Below are 21,413 nucleotides of genomic sequence, written 5' to 3' on the forward strand. Positions count from 1 at the left end.
GTCGGTGGGCCAAATGGCCTCCTTCTGGGGTAGCACGATGGCACAGTGGTTAGCACTGCTGCTTCACAGCGCCAGGGACCCGGGTTTGATTCCTGGCTTGGGTCACTGTCTGTGTGGAGTTTGCACATTCTCCCCGTGTCTGTTTGGGTTTCCTCTGGGTGCTCCGGTTTCCTCCCACGGTCCAAAGATGTGTGGGTTAGGTGGATTGGCCATGATAAATTGCCCCTTAGTGTCAGGGGGACTAGCTTAGGGTAAATACATGGGGTAATGGGGATAGGGCCTGGGTGAGATTGTGGTTGGTGCAGATTCGATGGGCCAAATGGCCTTCTTCTGCACTGCAGGATTCTATAATTCACTTCTGCATTGTAGATTCGATGATCTTAAATAATTATTTGGGTGTCATTTGATAGAAATCTCTCACATGAAACAATATATTCGTAAACCTGCAGTAGCGTGAGAGAAAGAAGAGTAAGTTTACATACTATAACTTTCCTCCCTATTACTAGTTTTGTCCCCACTCAGACCTCTTCCCTCCAAAATTGACCCTGTTTCTCCCATTTTATGGCAAATATTAATTATTGATTGTGGCTTGTAGTGGTATTCATCCAAAACAATGAAACCTGGTAGCAGTGGGACATTGTGAAACTTCTGCAATAGTCAATGGGCTGCATGATAATCATTTAATTGTTGGATCATTTGTTCCAACTGAAGGTAATATGTGAGTTCAGATGACAATACCTAAATCTGTTGAGTTCTTTGCATCTGAAGAGAGATTTGTTCATTGGGGGACGCTGAATGGTTTATGATCTGTCTTCATTTTGAGATTGTTGTTACCATCAATCAAATAAATGTTAGCTTTTAAAATTAAAAATCGGTGCTATGTACACATAACTGAGTCACGTGGTTCCTGGTTTTACCACATCAAAAAAATAGGCAGATATCGTTCAGTCTTGGACACATTGTACTCTGAAAAGCTTCTGTACACTCTGGTACATAAGTGGAACCGGTCTCTGAATCTATATTTATATAGTTCTGTTTGACCAGTCCTGGGTATGTGCATAGATAGAGCTCATTGTTATTTAAAAGCAAATTACTGCGGATGCTGGAGTCTGAAACAAAAACAGAAAAGGCTGGAAAATCTCAGCGGGTCTGACAGCATCTGTGGAGGGAGAATAAAGCCAATGGGTTGAATTTTCCTGTCCCACCTACCACGGGAATCATAGCGGGCGGGGTACGGACCATACAAAGGTCCGATGACCTCGGACATGATTTTCCAACCTTAGGGCAGGCGCGGCCAGAAACTCCTGCTCAATGTTTCAAGACTGGATGACTCTGCTCTGACAAACGGTCATCCAAGCTCGAAATGTAGGCCCTATTCTCTCTCCACAGATGCTGTCAGACCTGCAGAGTTTCTCCAGCATTTTCTGTTCATTGTTATTGAGATGAATATTCACTCAGTCTGGATTAAAAGAACTGCTGGACAATATGCTTCCACCCTTAATGTGAAAGTTCTGTTCACCAAGACCAGAAATTTAGAGGGAAAGTTAAGTCCCCAAAACTAGCTAACGTGGAATAGAATTTTGGTCCCATTGATCCATTAATATTCTTGAAACTGTTAAGCAAATGGCCTTGAAATCAAATCTTTGCCAAAGAAACTAATCCCAACCTCCTTAAACTTTCTTCGGAACAGAATGTCACCCATGCTGACAAAATGTTCTGGGCAAATAATAAAGTGGGGAGTAAAACAAAACAGAGCATAAGACAATTAAAGAGAATGTAATATTTTGCCGCGTAAAGATCTGAAAGTTCAGGATTTTAAAATTGCAAAAGACTGCATCTTGAATTAGAGTATTAAGTACTGCACCCAATGAAATACTAATAAGCTTTTATTAGTCTATGAACCATCAATTTATAGTAGTTCCAAAACTTTCTGATAAACATTTGCACTGCTTTAAGTAATATATGACACCAGAGGAATGTATAATAATTGCTTCAAATGTGAACATGAACAATAGTATCAACAGTAGCATATTTTACTTATAAATATAAATTCAAAAAATGAAAAACTCGAGTTCCATTTGGTACAGTTGATGGTTTAAAATGGTTTACAAATATATCAGTTTTGATCTATTATCTTCTATATTATTCAAAAGCTGCACCTTCATTTATTTTTGAAACCTTTACAGATGCACCATAGAAGGCGTCCTTTCTGGTTGTATCACAGCTTGGTATGGCTCCCGCTCTGTCCAAGACTGCAAGAAACTACAAAGGGTTGTGAACGAAGCCCAGTCCATCACTCAAACCAGACTCCCATCCATTGACTCTGCATACAATTCCCACTGCCTCGGAAAAGCAGCCAGCATAATCAAGGACCCCACGCACCCCGGACATTCTCTCTTCCACCTTCTCCCATCAGGAAAAAGATACAAAAGTCTGAGGTCAACAGACTCAAGAACAGCTTCTTCCCTACTGCCATCAGACTTTAGAATAGACCTACCTCGCATTAAGTTGATCTTTCTCTACATCATAGCAATCACTGTAACACTACATTCTGCACCCTCTCCTTTTCTCCTCTATGAACGGTATGCTTTGTCTGTATGGCGCGCAAGAAACAATACTTTTCACTGTATACCAACACATGTGGCAATAATAAATCAAATCAAATATGACCAACATTGTCAGTTTTTGAGTCTGGAGACTGAGTTCAGGGTTGAATCGGAGACTGAGATTGTGGTAAGTCTTGGCTCAACCTGAAACATGGATGGAGATGGAATTGCTGGCGAGGGTAGGAATTTTATGGCAAATACTGGCCATAATGACTTTGGTCTTCCCAATTTTTAATTGGAAATTGTGGTTTATCAAAGGTTGGATGTTGGACAAAAGAAGCAAACCAACAGAGGGAGCAGATAGGGAGAGAGATAGTGCAAAGGTAGAGATGACCCCATTTTGCAAGAGACAGCATATAGGTGAGAATGAAGAGGGGTAATGATGGAATCAAAGGTCGTGGTGGGGGGTGGGAAATGGGTGCATGGAGACAGAAAGAGGAACATTTTCTGGAGATGTTCTGGTTATAATTGCATGGGTAAGCGGAACTCAATGTGGTTGGTCTCACTGAGTTGGACAATAGAAGAAAGAGGATGATGTAATTGACTTTGCAGGAACAAATTGAGTCACCTGGATAAGATGAACTCAGCGGTGACATGGAGGAAATAGGAAAGAACTAGAGGAAATGGTGAGGTTGTTGTGGGGAAAGATTGGTGCAAGATATTTTTATTGGGCAAAGTGAAGGCCGGGGGGGGGGGGGGGGGGGGTACACAAGAGGAAGCCTTACAGATGGTCTCAATCTTAGTGATAATTCTCTTGCAAGCTGATAAAGAAGCCCTTGGTCTTTCTGTACTTGCTGATGATGATGGAAGAAGTATTCTCAGCAGCTTCATCAATGACCTTCACTCTGTATTACTGATGATTTCAGTGTGCTGTTCAATTTGCAATTAATCTGATGTTGAAACAGATAATGCCAGACTAAAGTAGGAGCTGGGTGATATCCAGGTTTGGGTTGACACGTGACATTTAACATAGGCACCACATAAGTGTAAAACATAATGACCTTTTCAACTAGCATTGCCATGTTCTCCACTGTTAACAGTTTAGAAATTCCTAATGAGAAGATTAATAACACCAGCCATATAAATACTGTAAGAATGAGGGAGAAGCTGGGTACTCCAACAGCTGTGGATTGATAGATCCACAAACTATAAGGCATTAAATCAGCAGCATGATGGAATACACACTGCTTGCTTGGATAGATGCATCTGCAACAGACACCATCTTAAATGAAATTTGATCCTATCAATAGGCTCAATACCCACTACTCTGCCAGTTGACTGGGGTTGTAATATATTATTTTCCATAAGGCACTTCCACCTTTAGCCACACCAAGCACAGCCTTAACTATCTTGGCTCTATCCTTCAGAACTCTGACTATTGGCCATTTCTGTCAGCTCTGCCAAATGCCTAATTATCCATCCCTTACTTTGTTTCAATCCACGCTTTCTCCCCTTTCTGTGAAGTGGTTGAAATGCAGGTTTCTTTTAATGCGTCGGGAGAAACGCTGTTCAAGTGTCACGGTGGCACAGTGGTTAGCACTGCTGCCTACACAGCACCAGGGACCTGGGTTCAATTCCCGCTTGGGTCACTGTCTGTGTGGAGTCTGCACATTCTCCCCGTGTCTGGGTGGGTTTTCTCTGGTTTCCTCCCACAATCCAAAAGATCTGCTGGTTAGGTCTCTTTTAGGGCAAACCAAATAAACCAACTCAAAATAACTCAGGGATAAAGTAAAAGGGGCAAGACCTGCTGGTTAGGCGCATTGGCCGTACTAAAAAAAATCATCTCTCAGCGTACCCGAACAGGCACCGGAGCGTGGTGACTAGGTGATTTTCACAGTAATTTAGTTGCAGTGTTAATGTAAACTTACTTGTGACACTAATAAATAAAACAAATTGCCAAGCATAATGAGTAAGCCAAAATATCCTTTGCATGATGTGGGTGCTTTAGAAAGACCTACTTTACAAATGCTGCCAGGATGAAATGCTGTCCAAGTGGCAATTGCAAGCATAATAAAGTGCTTTAAAAATACCTATTTTTACGAATCATATTTTTAAAAAATGAATGCAGCTCCCCCTGTGTAAATGGATTTGCATTCTTTGCAAGTTTAATTGTCTGGGGTGAGGGTGGAGAATTACACTAGCTGCAATATGACAAATATTGGGCTGCAAAACCGAGCTGTATCTTTCTGACACTATTGTTGCAGCTCCCAGAGAGCACGTGACTCCCCATTGACCCGGCCCCGCCCCCTCATCCCAGCCCCGCCCCTGCGCACGTGAATCCCATCCTCCAGGCCCCGCCCCCACACGTGACTACCCCCCTCCCCTTGCGCCCCGGTCCCGCCCCCTCATCCCGACCCGGCCCTGCCCATCCACACGTGACTACTACCCGAGCCCGGCCCCGCCTCTCCACAACTCCCCCCTCTTGCACGTGACTCGCCTCCTGATCCCGCCCACCCCAGACGTAACTGCGTCACTTCCGTCGACGCAACAGTCAGTCCGCCGCCGAGCCAAGGAAGAGGTTGCAGATCGTGTTCCTCATTCCCCCCCCTCTCCCCTCCCCTGTCTGAGTCCCGCTGCTACCCGGGCGGGTCCCGCCAGGTGAGTTTACCGCGGCTGCCTTTCCCCGGGGGGAGGGATCGATCTGTGATTGCCCCCATTCCCGGGAGTGCGAGCTCCGAGTCCGGGCGGTGGCGCAGCTTTCTGGTGCTAGGCCACACAGCCTCTCCTCCCTGTTCCCCGGAGCTTTCCTGCTGCCTGCAGCCGTCTAACTTTGGATTGAGGTCGTCCAGGGACGCTGTCTTCCCCCCCCCCCCAACCCCCCAATATCTCTGCGCCATTGGGCGAAGCTTTGCAATCAGGTTTTTTGTCTTTTGTTCCGTTTAGGGAGGAATGAGCCCGCTTCACTGGGGAGAAAATCCCCTTCACTTTGGATAAATGTCGCCTTCCTCACCCAGCAGAGGATCCCAGTTGCATTTCCTCCGGCGGATATCGCACCGCCATTGCGCTGGGTGCTAAGTGAAGCTTGAGTGGTTTACACAGCTTTCATGGAGAAAGCCATTCGGCCCCTCCAGCACTCTGCGATTTCTGTTTCATCCCTCTGCGTCAGTTCTTGTAGCCTAACTGGGTCTATTTGCTTTGAAATTTTCAATTGACTTCCAGCCTCCACAGTATTCGGGGGCTGAAAGTTCCATATTTCCACTACCCTTTCTGTCAGTGTGTTTTCTTACATCACTACTGAATAGCCTAACTAATTTGAGTCTGGATGAGGAAGGATCTGTCTGTGTGGGGTTTGCACATTCTCCTTGTGTCTGTGTGGGTTTCCTCCGGGTGCTCCAGTTTCCTCCCACAGTCCAAAGATGTGTGGGTTAGGTTGATTGGTCATGCTAAAAATTGCCCCTTAATATCCTGAGATGTGTAGGTTAGAGGGATTAGTGGGTAAATATGTAGGGATATGGAGGTAGGGCCTGGGTGGGATTGTGGCTGGTGCAGACTTGATGGGCCAAATGGCCTCTTTCTGCACTGTAAGGTTTCTGATTCTTCTTTCTATGATCATCTAGACGCAACTCTATTCTCGCTCCCCGGATGCTGTCAGGCCTGCTGAGATTTTCCAGCATCCTGTTTTGTTTGAGCCTAACTAATTTTTCGGCTGTGACTCTATTCTGGACTCTCCTGTCAGAGTAAATTATTTCCTCATCTATTCTATTAATGTCTTTGTTTGCTGTAATCATCCAAATTGGATCACTTAATCTTCTAAATGCAAGCCAACTATATGCAACTTGTTTTCTTAATTTAAGCTCTTATACCTCTGTTATAAATCTGGTGAATCTACACTGCACCACCTTTTTTACAGCAGTATAATTTTCATCTGGTACGGTGCTCAGATGAATGCAGTGTTCTGGCTGAGGATCTACTAAAAGGTGTACAGCATTCCCTCTGTCCTGAACACTTCATTTTGGGTTATGTCCTTGTCTTTGGAGTGAGGCTTGCTATCACTGAGTCAAGGTTTGCACCTTGTGTGTAAAACTTTGTTTAGTTGGGCTTCATATGCCAGTCTTTATATTTGTAGGGGTAAAGGTTGCTTTACATTTTTAGGAGGTAAAATTAAGAATTATGGTGGCCTGGAATAACTGTACTAGCCCTGTATTACAGGTGGCAAGTAATTGCAAAATATAAATCTTGTCATTTCCTGATCCTATATTTGAAGCTGTGATGTCCCTAAACTGAGTTTTATATGGGTTAAAATCGAGCATGTTGCTTGACAGCAACAGTTCATCACACCCATCTTGTCTGCTGATTTTCCTTAATGAGCATATAGCCTAATTCTATTTTCTTGCACTGCATACATGTCCTTTAATAATTCTATTAAAATAACGATGTAGCTATCCAAGTTGATGGTAGCATGGACTTGTATACTGCCTTTAGTGTGATAGTGTCCAAAAATGTAGGAATGTTATTTGACAAAATATTGACACCAAACCTTGGGAGATATTAGGGCAGTTGACCAGAAGCTTGTTTAGAAGTAGGTTTTAAGGTCAGTCTTTGAGGAGTAAAGAGAAGTTGAGGGAGGGAATTGGTGGTGATTTAATTCTGGGATGTTCAAAAGACCTGAATTGGAGAAGTGCAGAAATTTCAAGGGTTATGTAGCTGAAAGCAATGAACGATAGTGAAGGTTGAGGAAATGGAAAAAGAGGATCAGAATTTTAAAACTCAGCTGTTGTGAACTAGATATAAAAGGGCTAGAGTAGATGGTTAGCAGTTTAGTGGGAGTTGAGGGTGTAGGTGGTTGGTCTCAAGTTTTAATTTGGATGGTGTGGTGGGGCATGAGTGGAGATGAAGAAAAATGGAAATTGGGCTAGGATAGGGGGAGACCAAGGAGAGCGAAGCAACAGTACCTGATAAGGTGGTCTCAAAATTGGTGTTAGAAAAGCTCATGTGCTCCTTCCACTTGGAAATGAGCGTGGAAGAGTGGGGTTTAAGATTGGTAGTAGAGGAACGCCAGAAATGATCTTGGACGACTGAACAATTTCAGTAGGCAATCATTGGACCCAATTGCACTGGGTCTGGCAGTGAATTGCCAATCTAATTACCATATTATTCAAAAGGTGCAGACTTGAACTTGAGGGGTGGTGATGAACACAACTGGGGGAACAGCCAGGGTGAGGGAGTGTCAAGGTTTTAATGTGGGACTAGTGATGGTGGAGGCAAGGGTGTGCTTCAGCAAATCAGTAGCTTGTTTCTCTTAATAGATTTCATAAGTTTCAACAATAATTGGCAGCAGCCCTCTTTCTTGGTTAATTTTTTCTAACCCCCCTAGATTGTGATTTTAACAGTTCTCATTCTTCATCATGGGAAATAATCTATAACTGCTCTTTATAATTAAAGCTTTATCAAGTCAGTGGCTTGAGTCTCAGCTTTTATCCTTTCTCACTAAAATAACAATCTTGGTCACTTTTTCCTTTTTGTTATTTTAAGGTGCAGAAAAACTAAGTGTTCCAGCTGTGGTTTAATATATATTTGTCACTGTTCTTGCGTACACAAAATACAAGGTTACTGTTTTTCTTTGTGGTCTTATCTACTTGTACTACCAGCTTTAAAATAACCTGTATCTGCACATCAAGGTCACCCTGCTACTGTTTAGAACGATTACTTGGGCAATGGCAACAGTGTGGACTGATCTCTCTTTAAATGGTGAAGTAGACTTGAGGGGCTGAATAGCTGCACTTCCCCAATTCTATCAAATTGACATTCTTCCCTCGATCTTAATTGCAAATATTTTTTGCTACCCTGACATGCATCTTTCCAGATTGTGAAATTTCCTTCACTTGTTTTGTACAGAAACAGCTTTTATGAAAGCCACAAATGCGATCCTATTCGATTTGAAGACAAACTGTACCTCATTGTTCTTGCCCTATTAACAGCTCTTTGCGCGGTTGATCATATCATCCTCTTGACTGCCTCAGCTGGCTGGGCTGTGGTTCCATTCTTTATATAATAGCCAGGAACTCACTTTCAGCGGCCTCTCCTCACACTCCTGCAGTTACCCCCAGTGTCCATCGGCCCCCTCACTTATCTACATGCTGCCTCATGGCATCATCTGAAAAAACCTCAGTTTCTACATGTACACTGGTACCCAGCTTTACTGCAGTGCCACTCTTCCACTCTAAATTCAGACTGTCATATGAAGTACTGGATGGGCAGAAATTTCCTCTAATGAAATATTGGGAAGGTCAAAGCTATTGTCTCCTGTGCTTGCCACAAACTTTGTTTCCTAGCTAATGACTTCATCCCTGTCCCTGGCAATTGTCTGAGGATGAACTGGACTGCTTGCAACCTTGGTATCATATTTGACCCAGAGATGAGCTGCTGTCATATGTCATCTCTCAGATTCCCTATTTCCAGCTCTGGCGCTGCCTGGCTTTACCCTGCCTCATATATCATGCATATGGGGTGGCACAGTGGTTAGTACTGCTGCCTCAGCGCCAGGGTTCAATTTCCGGCTTGGGTCACTGTGCAGAGTTTGCACATTCTCCCAGGTTTCCTCCCACAGTCCGGAAGATGTGCTGGTTAGGTGCATTGGCCATGCTAAATTCTCCCTCACTGTACCCGAACACATACCAGAGTCTGACTAGGAGATTTTCACTAACTTCATTGCGGTGTTAATGTAAGTGTACTTGTGACACTAATAAACAAACTTTAAACTTCATCTGGTGAAACCTTTAACAATGCCTTTGTTTCCTGTAGACTTGGTTGTTCTGTCATAGTCCTGTCTGCCTCCCATGTTCCTCCCTCAACGTAGCGGCATCTAAAACCCTGCTTATGTCCTAACTCATCCCAAGTTCAATTCATCCAAAACCCTTGAGTCTAAAATTTTCATATTTTCAAATCCTCTTTGTTCTGGGTCCTATCTATAATCTCTAGCCCTACAACATTCTGATATCTGCACGCCTCCAGCTCTGGTCTCTTGAGCATCTCCAGTTTTGACTGCACCGCCATTGGTTGCTGTGCATACAACTGTTAGGGCCCTAACCCCTCTACCTCATTTTCCTCCTTGAAGACATTTCTTAAAACTTACCCCTTTGATCAAGCGATTGGTCATCTATGCTAATTTCCTTGCATGGCTGTATTTATTTTGTAATTTCTCTGAAGTGCTTTGCAACATTTTAGAACAAAGAACAGTACAGCACAGGAAACGGGCCCTTCGGCCCTCCAAGCCTGTGCCGCTCCTTGGTCCAACTAGACCAATCGTTTGTATTCATGTTTTATTACTTTAAATGAGCTATATAATTACAATTTTTGTCTCCGCTCTATCCTTAAACATTTCTCTATTCATGTATTGCATTATCTTTGTCATAAGCCCCTCAAATGGTATCTTGCTGCAGGTTTGTAAATCTGTGCTTTTTCTCTTCTGGATAATGTTTGTTCAAACTGCAGTTTAGGTTCCATTTTTGGACTGGAGATGAATTGGTATTGCAGGCTGATAACTATCCTCACAAAGGATACTTATTTCATGAGGTTGTGGCCCTAACCTTCTAGGTGGCTTTATTTGACAATTAATGCGTGATTGCAGCAACATGAACAGCATCAAGCTTCTCTCTCTCCTTTTGGTTAATGGCAGAGCAGTGTAAATTTTGCAGCAACTTGTGTATCTTTACCAAGTTGAGTGATTTGCACAATGGCAAATGCAATTAAACTCGTTGGGCAGAACATTGTGTTTGTGCATGGTGTTTGTTGGTAGTGCCATAGGTAATTTGCTGGTTCTTTGTATTCAACCAAACTTTCATTTTTGCCTAAGCAGCATGCACTAAATACTTTCAAATTTGAATTAACGTGCACAATGATTCAAAATGATCGATACATGTTTCCTTGCTACAATGATTAATTTGCACCCTTTTTGTTTCTTTCCCACTTGGCATTCAGCTGCTGGGATTGCACTCTTGTGATTTGCTTTAATTTGCTAGGGTGCTTAAAAGTGGTCCCATTCAAATTGAGAGCTTTATAATTTGATGCATTTGCTTTCATATGACAGCTTTCTCCAGTGTTGCCTGTAGTGGCTTTCATTATCAAGTACAGTAACTGAAACTTTGCTTTATCCTTTGCTAGATTTCCTGAGTTTCATCATGGCTCGTGGACAGCAGAAGATACAGGCCCAGCAGAAGAACGCCAAGAGGCAGGCTGAAAAGAAAAAGGGAGGATCTGATCAAAAAGCAGCAGCAAAAGCAGCACTTGTGCACACGTGTCCAGTCTGCAAGGTAAAGATCTAGGCCATCAATGCAGTGCTGTAATGTTTCTTTTTGGAAGCATCAGTTCTGCTGTTTAGATCAACTGCTGTGTTCTGTTCTAATTGCCAGGTTTTCTTTTTAAAATTTGAGGCTGAGATTACAGACTAATTTCAAGAGCATGAGTTAATGACAGTATTTACACTGAATCGATTAATTTCATTTCTATCATGGGTATCAGTTTCATACCTTGTATTTCTATATTGCTAACGATAATAGCAAGATCTTCACTAAAAACACAGCTGATTAACACTGCATTTCTGAGCCATACAGACCAGAAAGATCTGGTTTATACCTCTGTCCATACAGTGGCACGTTAGTTAGCACTGCTGCCACAGCGCTAGGGACCCAGGTTCAATTCTGGCCTTGGATCACTGTGTGGAGTTTGCACATTCTCCCCAAGTCTGCGTGGGTGTTCTCTGGGTGCTCTGGTTCCCTCCCACACACAAAGATGTGTGGTTTAGGTTGATTGGCCATGCTAAACTGACCCTAGTGCCAAGGGGATTAGGGTAAACCTGTGTTTACAGGGATAGGGCCTGGGTGGGATTGTGGTCAATACAGACTTGATGGGCTGAATGGCTTCCTTCTGTACTGTAGGGATTCTATGATACCAAGTAGTGATCATGAACTGGGACATAGTCAGGATTTGCCAATGGTTTCACTGCCTCTGGGTTTATCAGGGACAGTTTCAGTTCCTGAAAGCTGATGGTGTGCATTTATGGATGCCACTGAGGGGAAGGTTTGAATCTAGGACAGAAGAAGACACTGAATCTGCTCTGGTGTTTCTTGAGGTTAAGTAGCCAGCCAGCTGTTAGTTTGCATATGGAATTTACATTGTACAAGATTATGAACAATGGCCCCAACCTGTGGAACTGTGCCTTATCAAAGTATAAGGATCAGGCTGGAGAAAAGTCAGTTTTGAACCATAGTGTTTTCAACTCTGGTTCTTGAGTTTAATTCCAGCACACAAGAATTGTTACGCTTGCACTACTACCCTGGTTCAGATCAGTTGACTTCAACACTGATTAGTGTTTCAATCGCAACTGCTAAATGTTTAAATGTCACAATGCAGTGCAATGATTGGATAATTCTCAGCTTTTTATTGCTGTTTTAAGTAACCAGGCACTGAGAATTATAATAGTTACTTACAGCTGTGATATAATCATTTCTTTCAGACGCAGATGCCAGATCCTAAAACTTTCAAACAGCATTTTGAGAGTAAACACCCGAAATCTCCTTTGCCTCCTGAATTGGTTGATGTACAGGCATAAAGAAAGCAAAACTTGGATTTGGGTGAGAATTTTTTTGAAGTTCATCCCTAAATGGGCACAAAAGAAACTCTACGCAGTCTTTAAATTTCAGAGCTGACGATTCCTTGGCTTTGCTGAATGATCTGATGAGGCACTTTCAAGAACTTGTGCAATTGTTTGATTGAGTCACATGGTAATTAATTGTTTAAGTCTGGTGAAGATTTTATAAAAAGTTAGAAATAATCAAAACATGAAACGAAAAGCACCAATTCTAATCGCTACAAAGTTTTGTAATTTTAAAAAATCTTGTAGGTATTGCTGCTTTAATGAAAAACTGTCACTTTTCTACTAAATGTTTTTCTCATTTTTCTCCTTGTAGCTGCCTGACTAAGATTGGCTAATAAATCACTGGGAATCATGTAAATTAATGTGGTTTGGCATGTCTTTGCTTTTTTACCAGCAGAAAATGCTTTGCTCTGACTTAGTCCCCTCTTACTGCAGCAGAGCTTTTAAAAATAATAAATTGGGTATGGGTAACTGGATGGTTTGTAGCATTTCACATTTTTCCGTAGTTACAAACAGGGTCCCTTGAATTCTGCAAGAGCGAAACAAATTTTAGCCAAGCTGATTTTTGCAACAAAAATGTAGACCCTGGGACAGGCTTTCAAAATGCTCCAAATTAAAATAATATTTAGAAATGTTAAACTATTTAAAACTGTGCCTGAACTTTGGCTATCTTACCTGACAAGATGTGACAGCCAGGTGTTGAGTTGTAGTGAGCCAAACCTGTCCCAATTTTACAGGACTGGCATTTAAGCACAGTACCTTTATGATGCACTTTGGAGCCAGAACACAATACTGTTCAAACTGTTTCACATTCAAATTTCCTATTTAATGGGCTGCTTAATCTAGTTGAGACTTGATAACTGATTCCTGCATTCAATGGTCTAAAGCTGAGAACTACATTTTTGACTGTTAAATTGACATTGAAATTTGCTCTTATCAGGAGTTGGCTAAAATTCAAATACTTAAACCCAAGCTGAGTGTCTGGGTCACCTGTGCTCAGCATCTGCAAAACCAGCTGACAAAGGAACTGAAAAATGTGGCTAGGTAACAATTTTATTTTGGTCAGTCTTTGCTTTAAAGCTTATCATGTTGCTGAAGAATCTTCAAACTATTTTAAGACGTTATCCACACCACTGACATACCCCTGCACTTTCGATTGGTCTCTGCTGATGGGTTCTGTCTTGAGTTGCTCAAGCCTGATCTTGCATCAGCCAACATGCTGCCTTGAATCCAACTTGACTGTATAGTAATCCTGTTTTGTTAGACAACTTGTCCTTATTGCAGCTTCAACATAGCAAACCATCTTGGGGTGCTGCTTCAGGTGTGGGGGAACAGTAATCCTCTTTGAGAAAGGTGGAATTAGAGTAAATTACTGAAGTTGCAATTTTGAGTTTTGAAGGTGAGGGTAGATGAAGTAAGAATGACTGCTGGCTTTGCCACTGGGGGGGAAACATGGCATAATTGGTATGTAAACAGCTGTAGGACTGAATAAAGTTGGTTGAATTTGCACATGGAGAAATTTGCAGGCGAAGGTTTTGAAATTAGTGTACTGAGGATACTGGCCAAGGTAGAAGTGATGGGTAAGCAAGAATGAGTACGAAGGTTGCAAGTGGAATTTGGGATGCGTTTGAGGTGTCTGGATGTACTGATTTAATAAGTGAGGTGGGAAGCATGTCTCCGTGAATGTGGGGTTTGAAGCTCAAAGGATCAAACAGACTATTGAAGTTGCTAACAAGCAGGAACAGATGGAATAAAAACATGAAGAGTGTTTGGCAGGTCCGGCGTCTGTCTCAAGTGAAATGGAATTCATGTTTTTGGTTCATTGGATGGGGTGATAGGTTTTGATAGTGTCCAAGCTGTTTCCAGCCTCAGATTATTCTGACTGGCTCATCTGCAGTTTGATGTCGGATGGTGATTGTGCCATCATACAGAAATAAGTCTGCAAATGGTGCTGTGACTAGATAAGGATTAGATGGCCAAGAATGAAACATCGGGGTATGCAAACGGTGACTATTCTGGTGTGGGAAGAGTACGACTAGAGGAAATGCACATAAACCTTGAGGAAGGGAGGCAGTGAAATTATGCGGCAGTAAGACAAAAGCAGACCCAGACCATTGATATGAACTCGTGTAATGCAACCAGCCACAGCATACATTGAGTATGCATCCTCCTGCGTATTAATGTGAATTATATTCCATTGCACAGATGTAAGTGAAGGTGCTTAATTCTTTGATAAAATTCCACATATACATGTGCTTTTTCAACACTGCTTTAAGTTACTGCCTGCTAGCAGTTCACTTCCCAGTAACATCTGACATAAATATTGTGGAATGATGCACATGGTTTGCAGATTGCCAGAAGTCAGAATTTTGTAGGCATTTGAAGCCCAGAACTGCTTTAAATCTCTCCTCGTTACCAACAAACATTCAAGGACTGCATCCACTGTCACTTGAGGAAGAGTTCCAGAGACACTAACCCCCTGATCTTCCATCTGTCTTAAATGGGTGACCCTTTATTTTTAAAGTTCTAGATTCTCGCACAAAAGGGTGGCATGGTAGCACAGTGGTTAGCACTGCTGCTTCACAGCTCCAGGGACCTGGGTTCGATTCCTGGCTTGGGTCACTATCTGTGTGGAGTTTGCACATTCTTCCTCTGTCTGCGTGGGGCTGCTCTGGTTTCCTCCCACAGTCCAAAGATGTGCGGGTTAGGTTAATTGGCCATGCTAAATTGCCCCTTAGTGTCCCGGGATGTGTAGGTTAGAGGGATTAGCGGGTAAATATGTGGGGATATGGGGATAGGGTCTGGGTGGGATTGGTCGGTGCAGACTCGATGGGCCGAATGGCCTCTTTCTGCACTGTAGGGTTTCTATGAAACATCCTCCACATCCACCCTGTCAAGTGCTCAAGATCTTGCAGATTTCAATTAATTCACCTCTTAATCTTCTAAACTCCTGTGAATGCAAGTCTAGCCTATCCAATCTTGAGGTAACCTGCCCATTCCTGGCATTGGTAAACCTCAACTGCATTTATATTCCTTGAGGAGACTAATACTGTACATAGTATTCTAGGTGTGGTTTCAGCATGTGATCACCAAGGATATGAGACAATTGTGATTTGGCATGATTGATTTGATAATTGGGAGATTATAACTGTCCTGGCTTTGGACAATTCACACCACCTAACCTGTGCTTAACCCCCTCTCCACTCGCATTGTCTACACCTGTTGAGACTCGCATTCCAACCATTATCGTGTAATTGAGTTTGTCTATATATGCCCTGTTTGTGAAACAAATCCTGCACTCACTTGAAGGTCATGATGTGGAGATGCCGGCGTTGGACTGGGGCAAACACAGTAAGAAGTTAAACAACACCAGGTTAAAGTCCAACAGGTTTATTTGGTAGCAAAAGCCACCAGCTTTCGAAGCTCCAAGCCCCTTCAGGTGAGTGGGAATTCTGTTCACAAACAGGGCATATAAAGACACAGACTCAATTTTTATGAATAATGGTTGGAATGCAAATACTTACAGCTAATCAAGTCTTTAAGATACAAAGAACGTGAGTGGAGAGAGCATCAAGACAGGATAAAAAGATGTGCATTGTCTCCAGACAAGACAGCCAGTGAAACTTTGCAGGTCCAGGCAAGCTGTGGGGGTTACAAATAGTGTGACATGAACCCAATATCCCAGTTGAGGCCGTCCTTGTGTGTGCGGAACTTGGCTATCAGTTTCTGCTCAGTGACACTGTGCTGTCGTGTGTCGTGAAGGCTGCCTTGGAGAACGCTTACCCGAATATCAGAGGCCAAATGCCCGTGACCGCTGAAGTGCTCCCCAACAGGAAGAGAACAGTCTTGCCTGGTGATTGTCGAGCGGTGTTCATTCATTCGTTGTCGCAGCGTCTGCATAGTTTCCCCAATGTACCATGCCTCGGGACATCCTTTCCTGCAGCGTATCAGGTAGACAATGTTGGCCGAGTTGCAAGAGTATGTACCGTGTACCTGGTGGATGGTGTTCTCACGTGAGATGATGGCATCTGTGTCGATGATCCGGCACGTCTTGCAGTGGTTGCTGTGGCAGGGTTGTGTGGTGTCGTGGTCACTGTTCTCCTGAAGGTTGGGTAGTTTGCTGCGGACAATGGTCTGTTTGAGGTTGTGCGGTTGTTTGAAGGCAAGAAGTGGGGGTGTGGGGATGGCCTTGGCGAGATGTTCGTCTTCATCAATGACATGTTGAAGGCTCCGGAGGAGAAGCTACGGCATCTCCTCTGGAGTTTAACCACAGCAAGACTACTTGCTGTGCATTTTCAGGAGTGGTAGAAAATAAATACACTGAAATGTTCAAACATGGGTTCTGTTTGTGCTGAGTCATTTGTACTTTTTTTTTGTAAATTCAGCTGTGCCTTGGAAAATGGATGTTAGTTTTGTTCCTACTTTAACCTGACACCTGCACATTATCCTTTCCATCTAACCTTTTCCCCATTGATTCATGTGGCACACCAGATATTTCACTGGAATCTGATTTATCAATACATATGGCTGTAGTTGAGGTAATTACAGGCCGGTGAGCCTTACATCAGTAGTAGGGAAATTATTGTAGAGGATTCTTCAAGACAGGATTTATTCCCACTTGGAAATAAGTGGACGTATTAGTGAGAGGCAACATGGTTTTGTGAAGGGGAGGTCATGTCTCTCGAACCTGATCGAGTTTTTCAAGGAAATGACGAAGATGATTGAGGGTAGGGCAGTGGATGTTGTCTACATGGACTTCAGTAAGGCCTTTGACAAGGTCCCTCATGGCAGACTGGTGCAGAGGGTGAAGTCGCATGGGATCAGAGGTGAGCTGGCAAGGTGGATACAAAACTGGCTCGGTCAAAGAAGACAGTAGCAGTGGAAGGGTGTGTTTTTAAATGGAGGGCTGTGACGAGTGGTGTTCCTCGGATCAGTGCTGGGACCGTTGCTGTTTGCAATATATATAAATGATCTGGAGGAAAATGTAACTGGATTGATTAGTAAGTTTGCGGATGACACGAAGGTTAGTGGATTTGCAGATAGCGATGAGGACCATCAGAGGATACAGCAGGATATAGATCAGTTGGAGACTTCGGCGGAGAGATGGCAGATGGAGTTTAATCCGGACAAATGTGAGGTAATGCATTTTGGAAGGTCTAATAGATAAGAAATATACAGTAAATGGCATAACCCCTAAGAGTATTGATAGGCAAAGGGATCTGGGTGTACAGGTACACAGGTCACCAAGTGGCAATTCAGGTGAAGGTAATCAAGAAGGCATACAGCATGCTTGCCTTCATCGGCTGGGGTATTGAGTTTAAAAATTGGCAAGTCATGTTGCAGCTTTATAGAACCTTTAGTTAGGCTGCACTTGGAATATAGTGTTCAATTCTGGTTGCCACACTACCAGAAGGATGTGGAGGTTTTGGAGAGGGTACAGAAAAGATTTACCATGATGTTGCCTGGTATGGAAGGCATTAGCTATGAGGAGAGGTTGGAGAAACTTGGTTTGTTCTCACTGGAGCAACAGATGTTGAGGGGAGACCTGATAGAAGTCTACAAGATTGAGGTATGGACAGAGTGGATAGTCAGAAGCTTTTCCCCAGGGTGGAAGAGTCAATTACTGGGGGGGCACAGGTTTAAGGTGTGTGGGGCAAGGTTTAAAAGAGATGTACGAGGCAATTTTTTTTGAGTGCCTGGAACTCGTTGCCAGGGGAGGTAGTGGAAGCGGATACGGTAGTGACTTTTAAGGGGCGTCTTGACAGTACGTGAATGAGATGGGAATAGAAGGATGTGGTCCCCTGAAGGGTAGGGGGTTTTAAGTCTGGCAGCATGGTCAGTGCAGGCTTGGAGGGCCGAAGGGCCTGCTCCTGTGCTGTAATTTTCTTTGTTTGTAACCAGATTGAATAATTTGGCTAACTAATTCTGGGTTTATTTATATAGATAAACCATTATTGTAATCTACATTTCAGGTTGTTAGGAGAATGATTTTAAGATGTTAACATCCTCAAACATGTGAAGAGAACACTCAGCGATATCTCCACCATGCTGTGTTAACATTATTACAATTACACAGCTGCTCTTTGAGGCGCTTCCCTGGCTGGCTGATGCTCTAACTACAAAGCTAAGAAAAATCTTTCTGTTGAAGAGCTTCCACATTTTGACAGCTGTGACAAATTCTACTGCAACAGCTGAGATCCATAATGTTCTTAAAGCAATCAACATTTCTAAATCGAACAACACTTGGGAGATGGGGCAAATTTGACTTTCTTTACAATGTTAACCAATCCTTAAAAACTCATGTCCCAATCAGCATATTCATCAAAAACTAATCTGCTTTTCCCTATTGTTGTTCAAGCTTTGTTTAAATAATTCCATTGTGTTTGAAGATCTATTGTTCAGACTAAAAGGTGAAAAGTTATCTCTGCTACTGAAAGTTGAGAATTTCAAGTTAAACAATTAACCTTGTTTGACTATTGCACAACCATGTTGATTAACAGTAGTCCATACTGTTTATGTATATTTTATTAAATGAATAATATATTTCATTTGAATAATCAGTTAGATTTTGTGGACATTTGCTGGTGGAAAGTGAGTTTATGGCACTTTTTGCTAACTTGTATTTCGTGATTACTTTCAGACTTGGAATTCTGCTGACATGATGCACTGAACCTACTACACAAGGCCTGGAAAAGATGAAGAATATTTGATTCTTCAACCTTTTCACTTTCTACTTACTACTGAGCTATCAATGTTTATTCCTTATGTTTTGGGGACAAGGGAGCATTGGAGTGAACATTTTTCTTTTCAGACATTACAAAGCTGCCAATTCTTCAAGTGAGCTGGGTGAGAAAGGGGTACTGTCCTAGTGATAGACCAGTACTAATATTTGCTTATCCTTTCCCTTCACTATTTTTAAGCACTGGCATCATCGTGATACTTGTACTGTTGGAGACTGTTGCAAAACCATAATGTGGAAGCATATAATCTGTGGCTTATAGTTACATTGGTTTTGTGGGAACCTCTATCAGTGAATGTTGTGTTGCTTTTACAAGTTTGGTTAGGTTCGTGTACTGGCCTATCAATAATAAATCTTGACCTTGCTAAGCATAGGCCAGTTGTCCACAACAGGATATGTATCCATTGTACAGCTTGTGTTCACCTTTGGAGAAGGGTTGTTGCAATATATTAAAATTTGTTTCCCTGTTGCAATCTTAACTTAAATGATGATTGCGATCAAACCCATGAAGAATTCTGAAGATGACAATAGGGTCTTTCTCACTGGCCATAAAGTGGATGTTTCCAGATGATTGCAGAACAGTTTAAACTTGTAACCACTTTTCTTGTTTTAAAACCACTTATTTTATGAAGTGCTTAATTAGATGAAAATAACAGACTTCATCTGAGCTCCATGATTTTTCTATTGCAGATCATACTGTAGTATCCCGAACAGTTTAAAATACATTGATGTGGAGCAGACACTTGGAGACACAGTCTCTAGATGCATAAGTGCTAATAATTGGATGTGTCTGAGCTTTGCTGACTGCTTTAAACTGTTGCTTTGTAGCTAACGAATTGTAGAGTTAACATCGCAAAGTTGGCAGGTTGATAGTAACATGTCTTAAACTAGTTGTGTTTTTTATGTCTGAAACTCAAGTTGGAGGCTCCTCAAATGTAGAGGGAAGCTAATTCTGAAATTGACTTGAGAAAATTCCTGTTTGAAATCACAGTAACTGGGGTTGCAATAGCTTGTGTGTTTCACCTAGTTCTACTCCTATCCTTTGGCCCTGTTTTTAAGTCTTCGTTCTGTAGCAACCTTTGCATAATCATACACGCAGTATTTTGTGATTTATCTGGAGCTCATTGTAATTTCTTTAATAAATATCAGAAGCACATTTTCTTGTAAATGGAATGGCTCGGAATTCCTTATTCTTCCTAGTGCTATACTGAGTCTGGTATTCCTGCTGATGTAATGTATTGCTTCCTAGAAAATGTAGCACTTGATTTTCATTATCCGTAACATTTCTGGATTAAAGTGAACCTGTACTGTAAACTGCATGGTGTAGTCTAGCACTGCGTTTCTTACGACTGCTTTGGTTTGAATGGAAGCAGGACCAGCTCTACAAATACATAAAATGTGGAAATGAAAATATTTCTGCTGTTCAGGTGTGGTTTGCAGTGTGGGAGTTTAAGTAAAATAGTCATTTGTTTTCTTGAGGTGTGCTGTTAAGTTGTAATTGGATACAGTAAGATAATGTATCCATTTACTAATGAGTCAAATACTCATTTCGAGTATACTGTCTTCCAGGATATCAAGGAAGAAACCAGTTGAAAGGCTTTCTTTCAAGTAGAAGTCAAATCAGATGCAAAACTGAATTGATCTGAAAACGAGCAAATAAATTCAAATTTGCCAGGTTTGGTGTTAAACCTCTGTACAAATTTGAAAAATAGCTTCTAGCCAATTTAACACTATTAATGTTTTGACATGCTTCATTCACTGCTCATCAAATTGGCTGGATTAGTTTTGCCCTGTAATCTATCCAAAACTTAAAATCTATTATGGCAATTTCTGTAAAATGGTCTTGTTTTGAGCCTTGTATTAAAAATTAAAAATATTCTCTAAAATTGCACTTCCAAAAATTTTTGATTTTGAAACATGGTTCAAATTTGGTTACATTTGCTTACGGCCATGTCATCAAATGGTTGTCGGTCTCGTTTTGTATCTCCTGTTTTTCTGTTAATTCCTGCCTTCAACAGCTTTCGTCTTGCTTGCATGTGTTTTAAATGTAGATTTTGGGGGGGTGGGGAGGGAATCATCTTGGGGGGCGGGGGGGGGAGAGAGACGAAATGGGATTTATACTCTGTAAAAATGGCTCAGCAGTTGGAGTACAGGAAAATCTTCGTAACATTGACACAATATATACATATAGCTTTATTTTTGGATGGTAATTCACTTTTAACTGCTGTGATCAGAAATATAATGTTCTGGGAACTATTTGCAGGGGATTTGTAATTTAAAATTTCTCATTTCCTAAAGTTTTGTGCTTTTGAATATTTGAAATAAACCTCAATCTTAACTCAACATATTTCATACAATTATAATAGTGTGCCAATAGATTTACATTATTTTCCCAATAGAACTTGTTTGTTGGTCTCTTATCAAATGATTTTTTGAGGTACAAAGAAATTAGAGAAAAACTGTTCTAATGACATTT

General features: G+C 41.9%; 1 protein-coding gene across 1 annotated transcript; it reads left to right on the forward strand.

Annotated features, from left to right (window-relative positions):
- The first annotated feature begins 5,087 nt into the window (after nt 1-5,087).
- On the forward strand, nt 5,088-20,821 carry LOC144509369 (zinc finger protein 706). The gene is made up of 4 exons (XM_078238102.1): nt 5,088-5,204; nt 10,707-10,855; nt 12,058-12,175; nt 18,839-20,821. The coding sequence occupies exons 2-3, from the start codon at nt 10,724-10,726 to the stop codon at nt 12,151-12,153; spliced, it is 228 nt and encodes a 75-aa protein (XP_078094228.1). The 5' UTR covers nt 5,088-5,204; nt 10,707-10,723; the 3' UTR covers nt 12,154-12,175; nt 18,839-20,821.
- Nucleotides 20,822-21,413: the final 592 nt, after the last annotated feature.

Source organism: Mustelus asterias, chromosome 21 (assembly GCF_964213995.1).
Source record: "Mustelus asterias chromosome 21, sMusAst1.hap1.1, whole genome shotgun sequence".
NCBI lineage: Eukaryota > Metazoa > Chordata > Chondrichthyes > Carcharhiniformes > Triakidae > Mustelus > Mustelus asterias.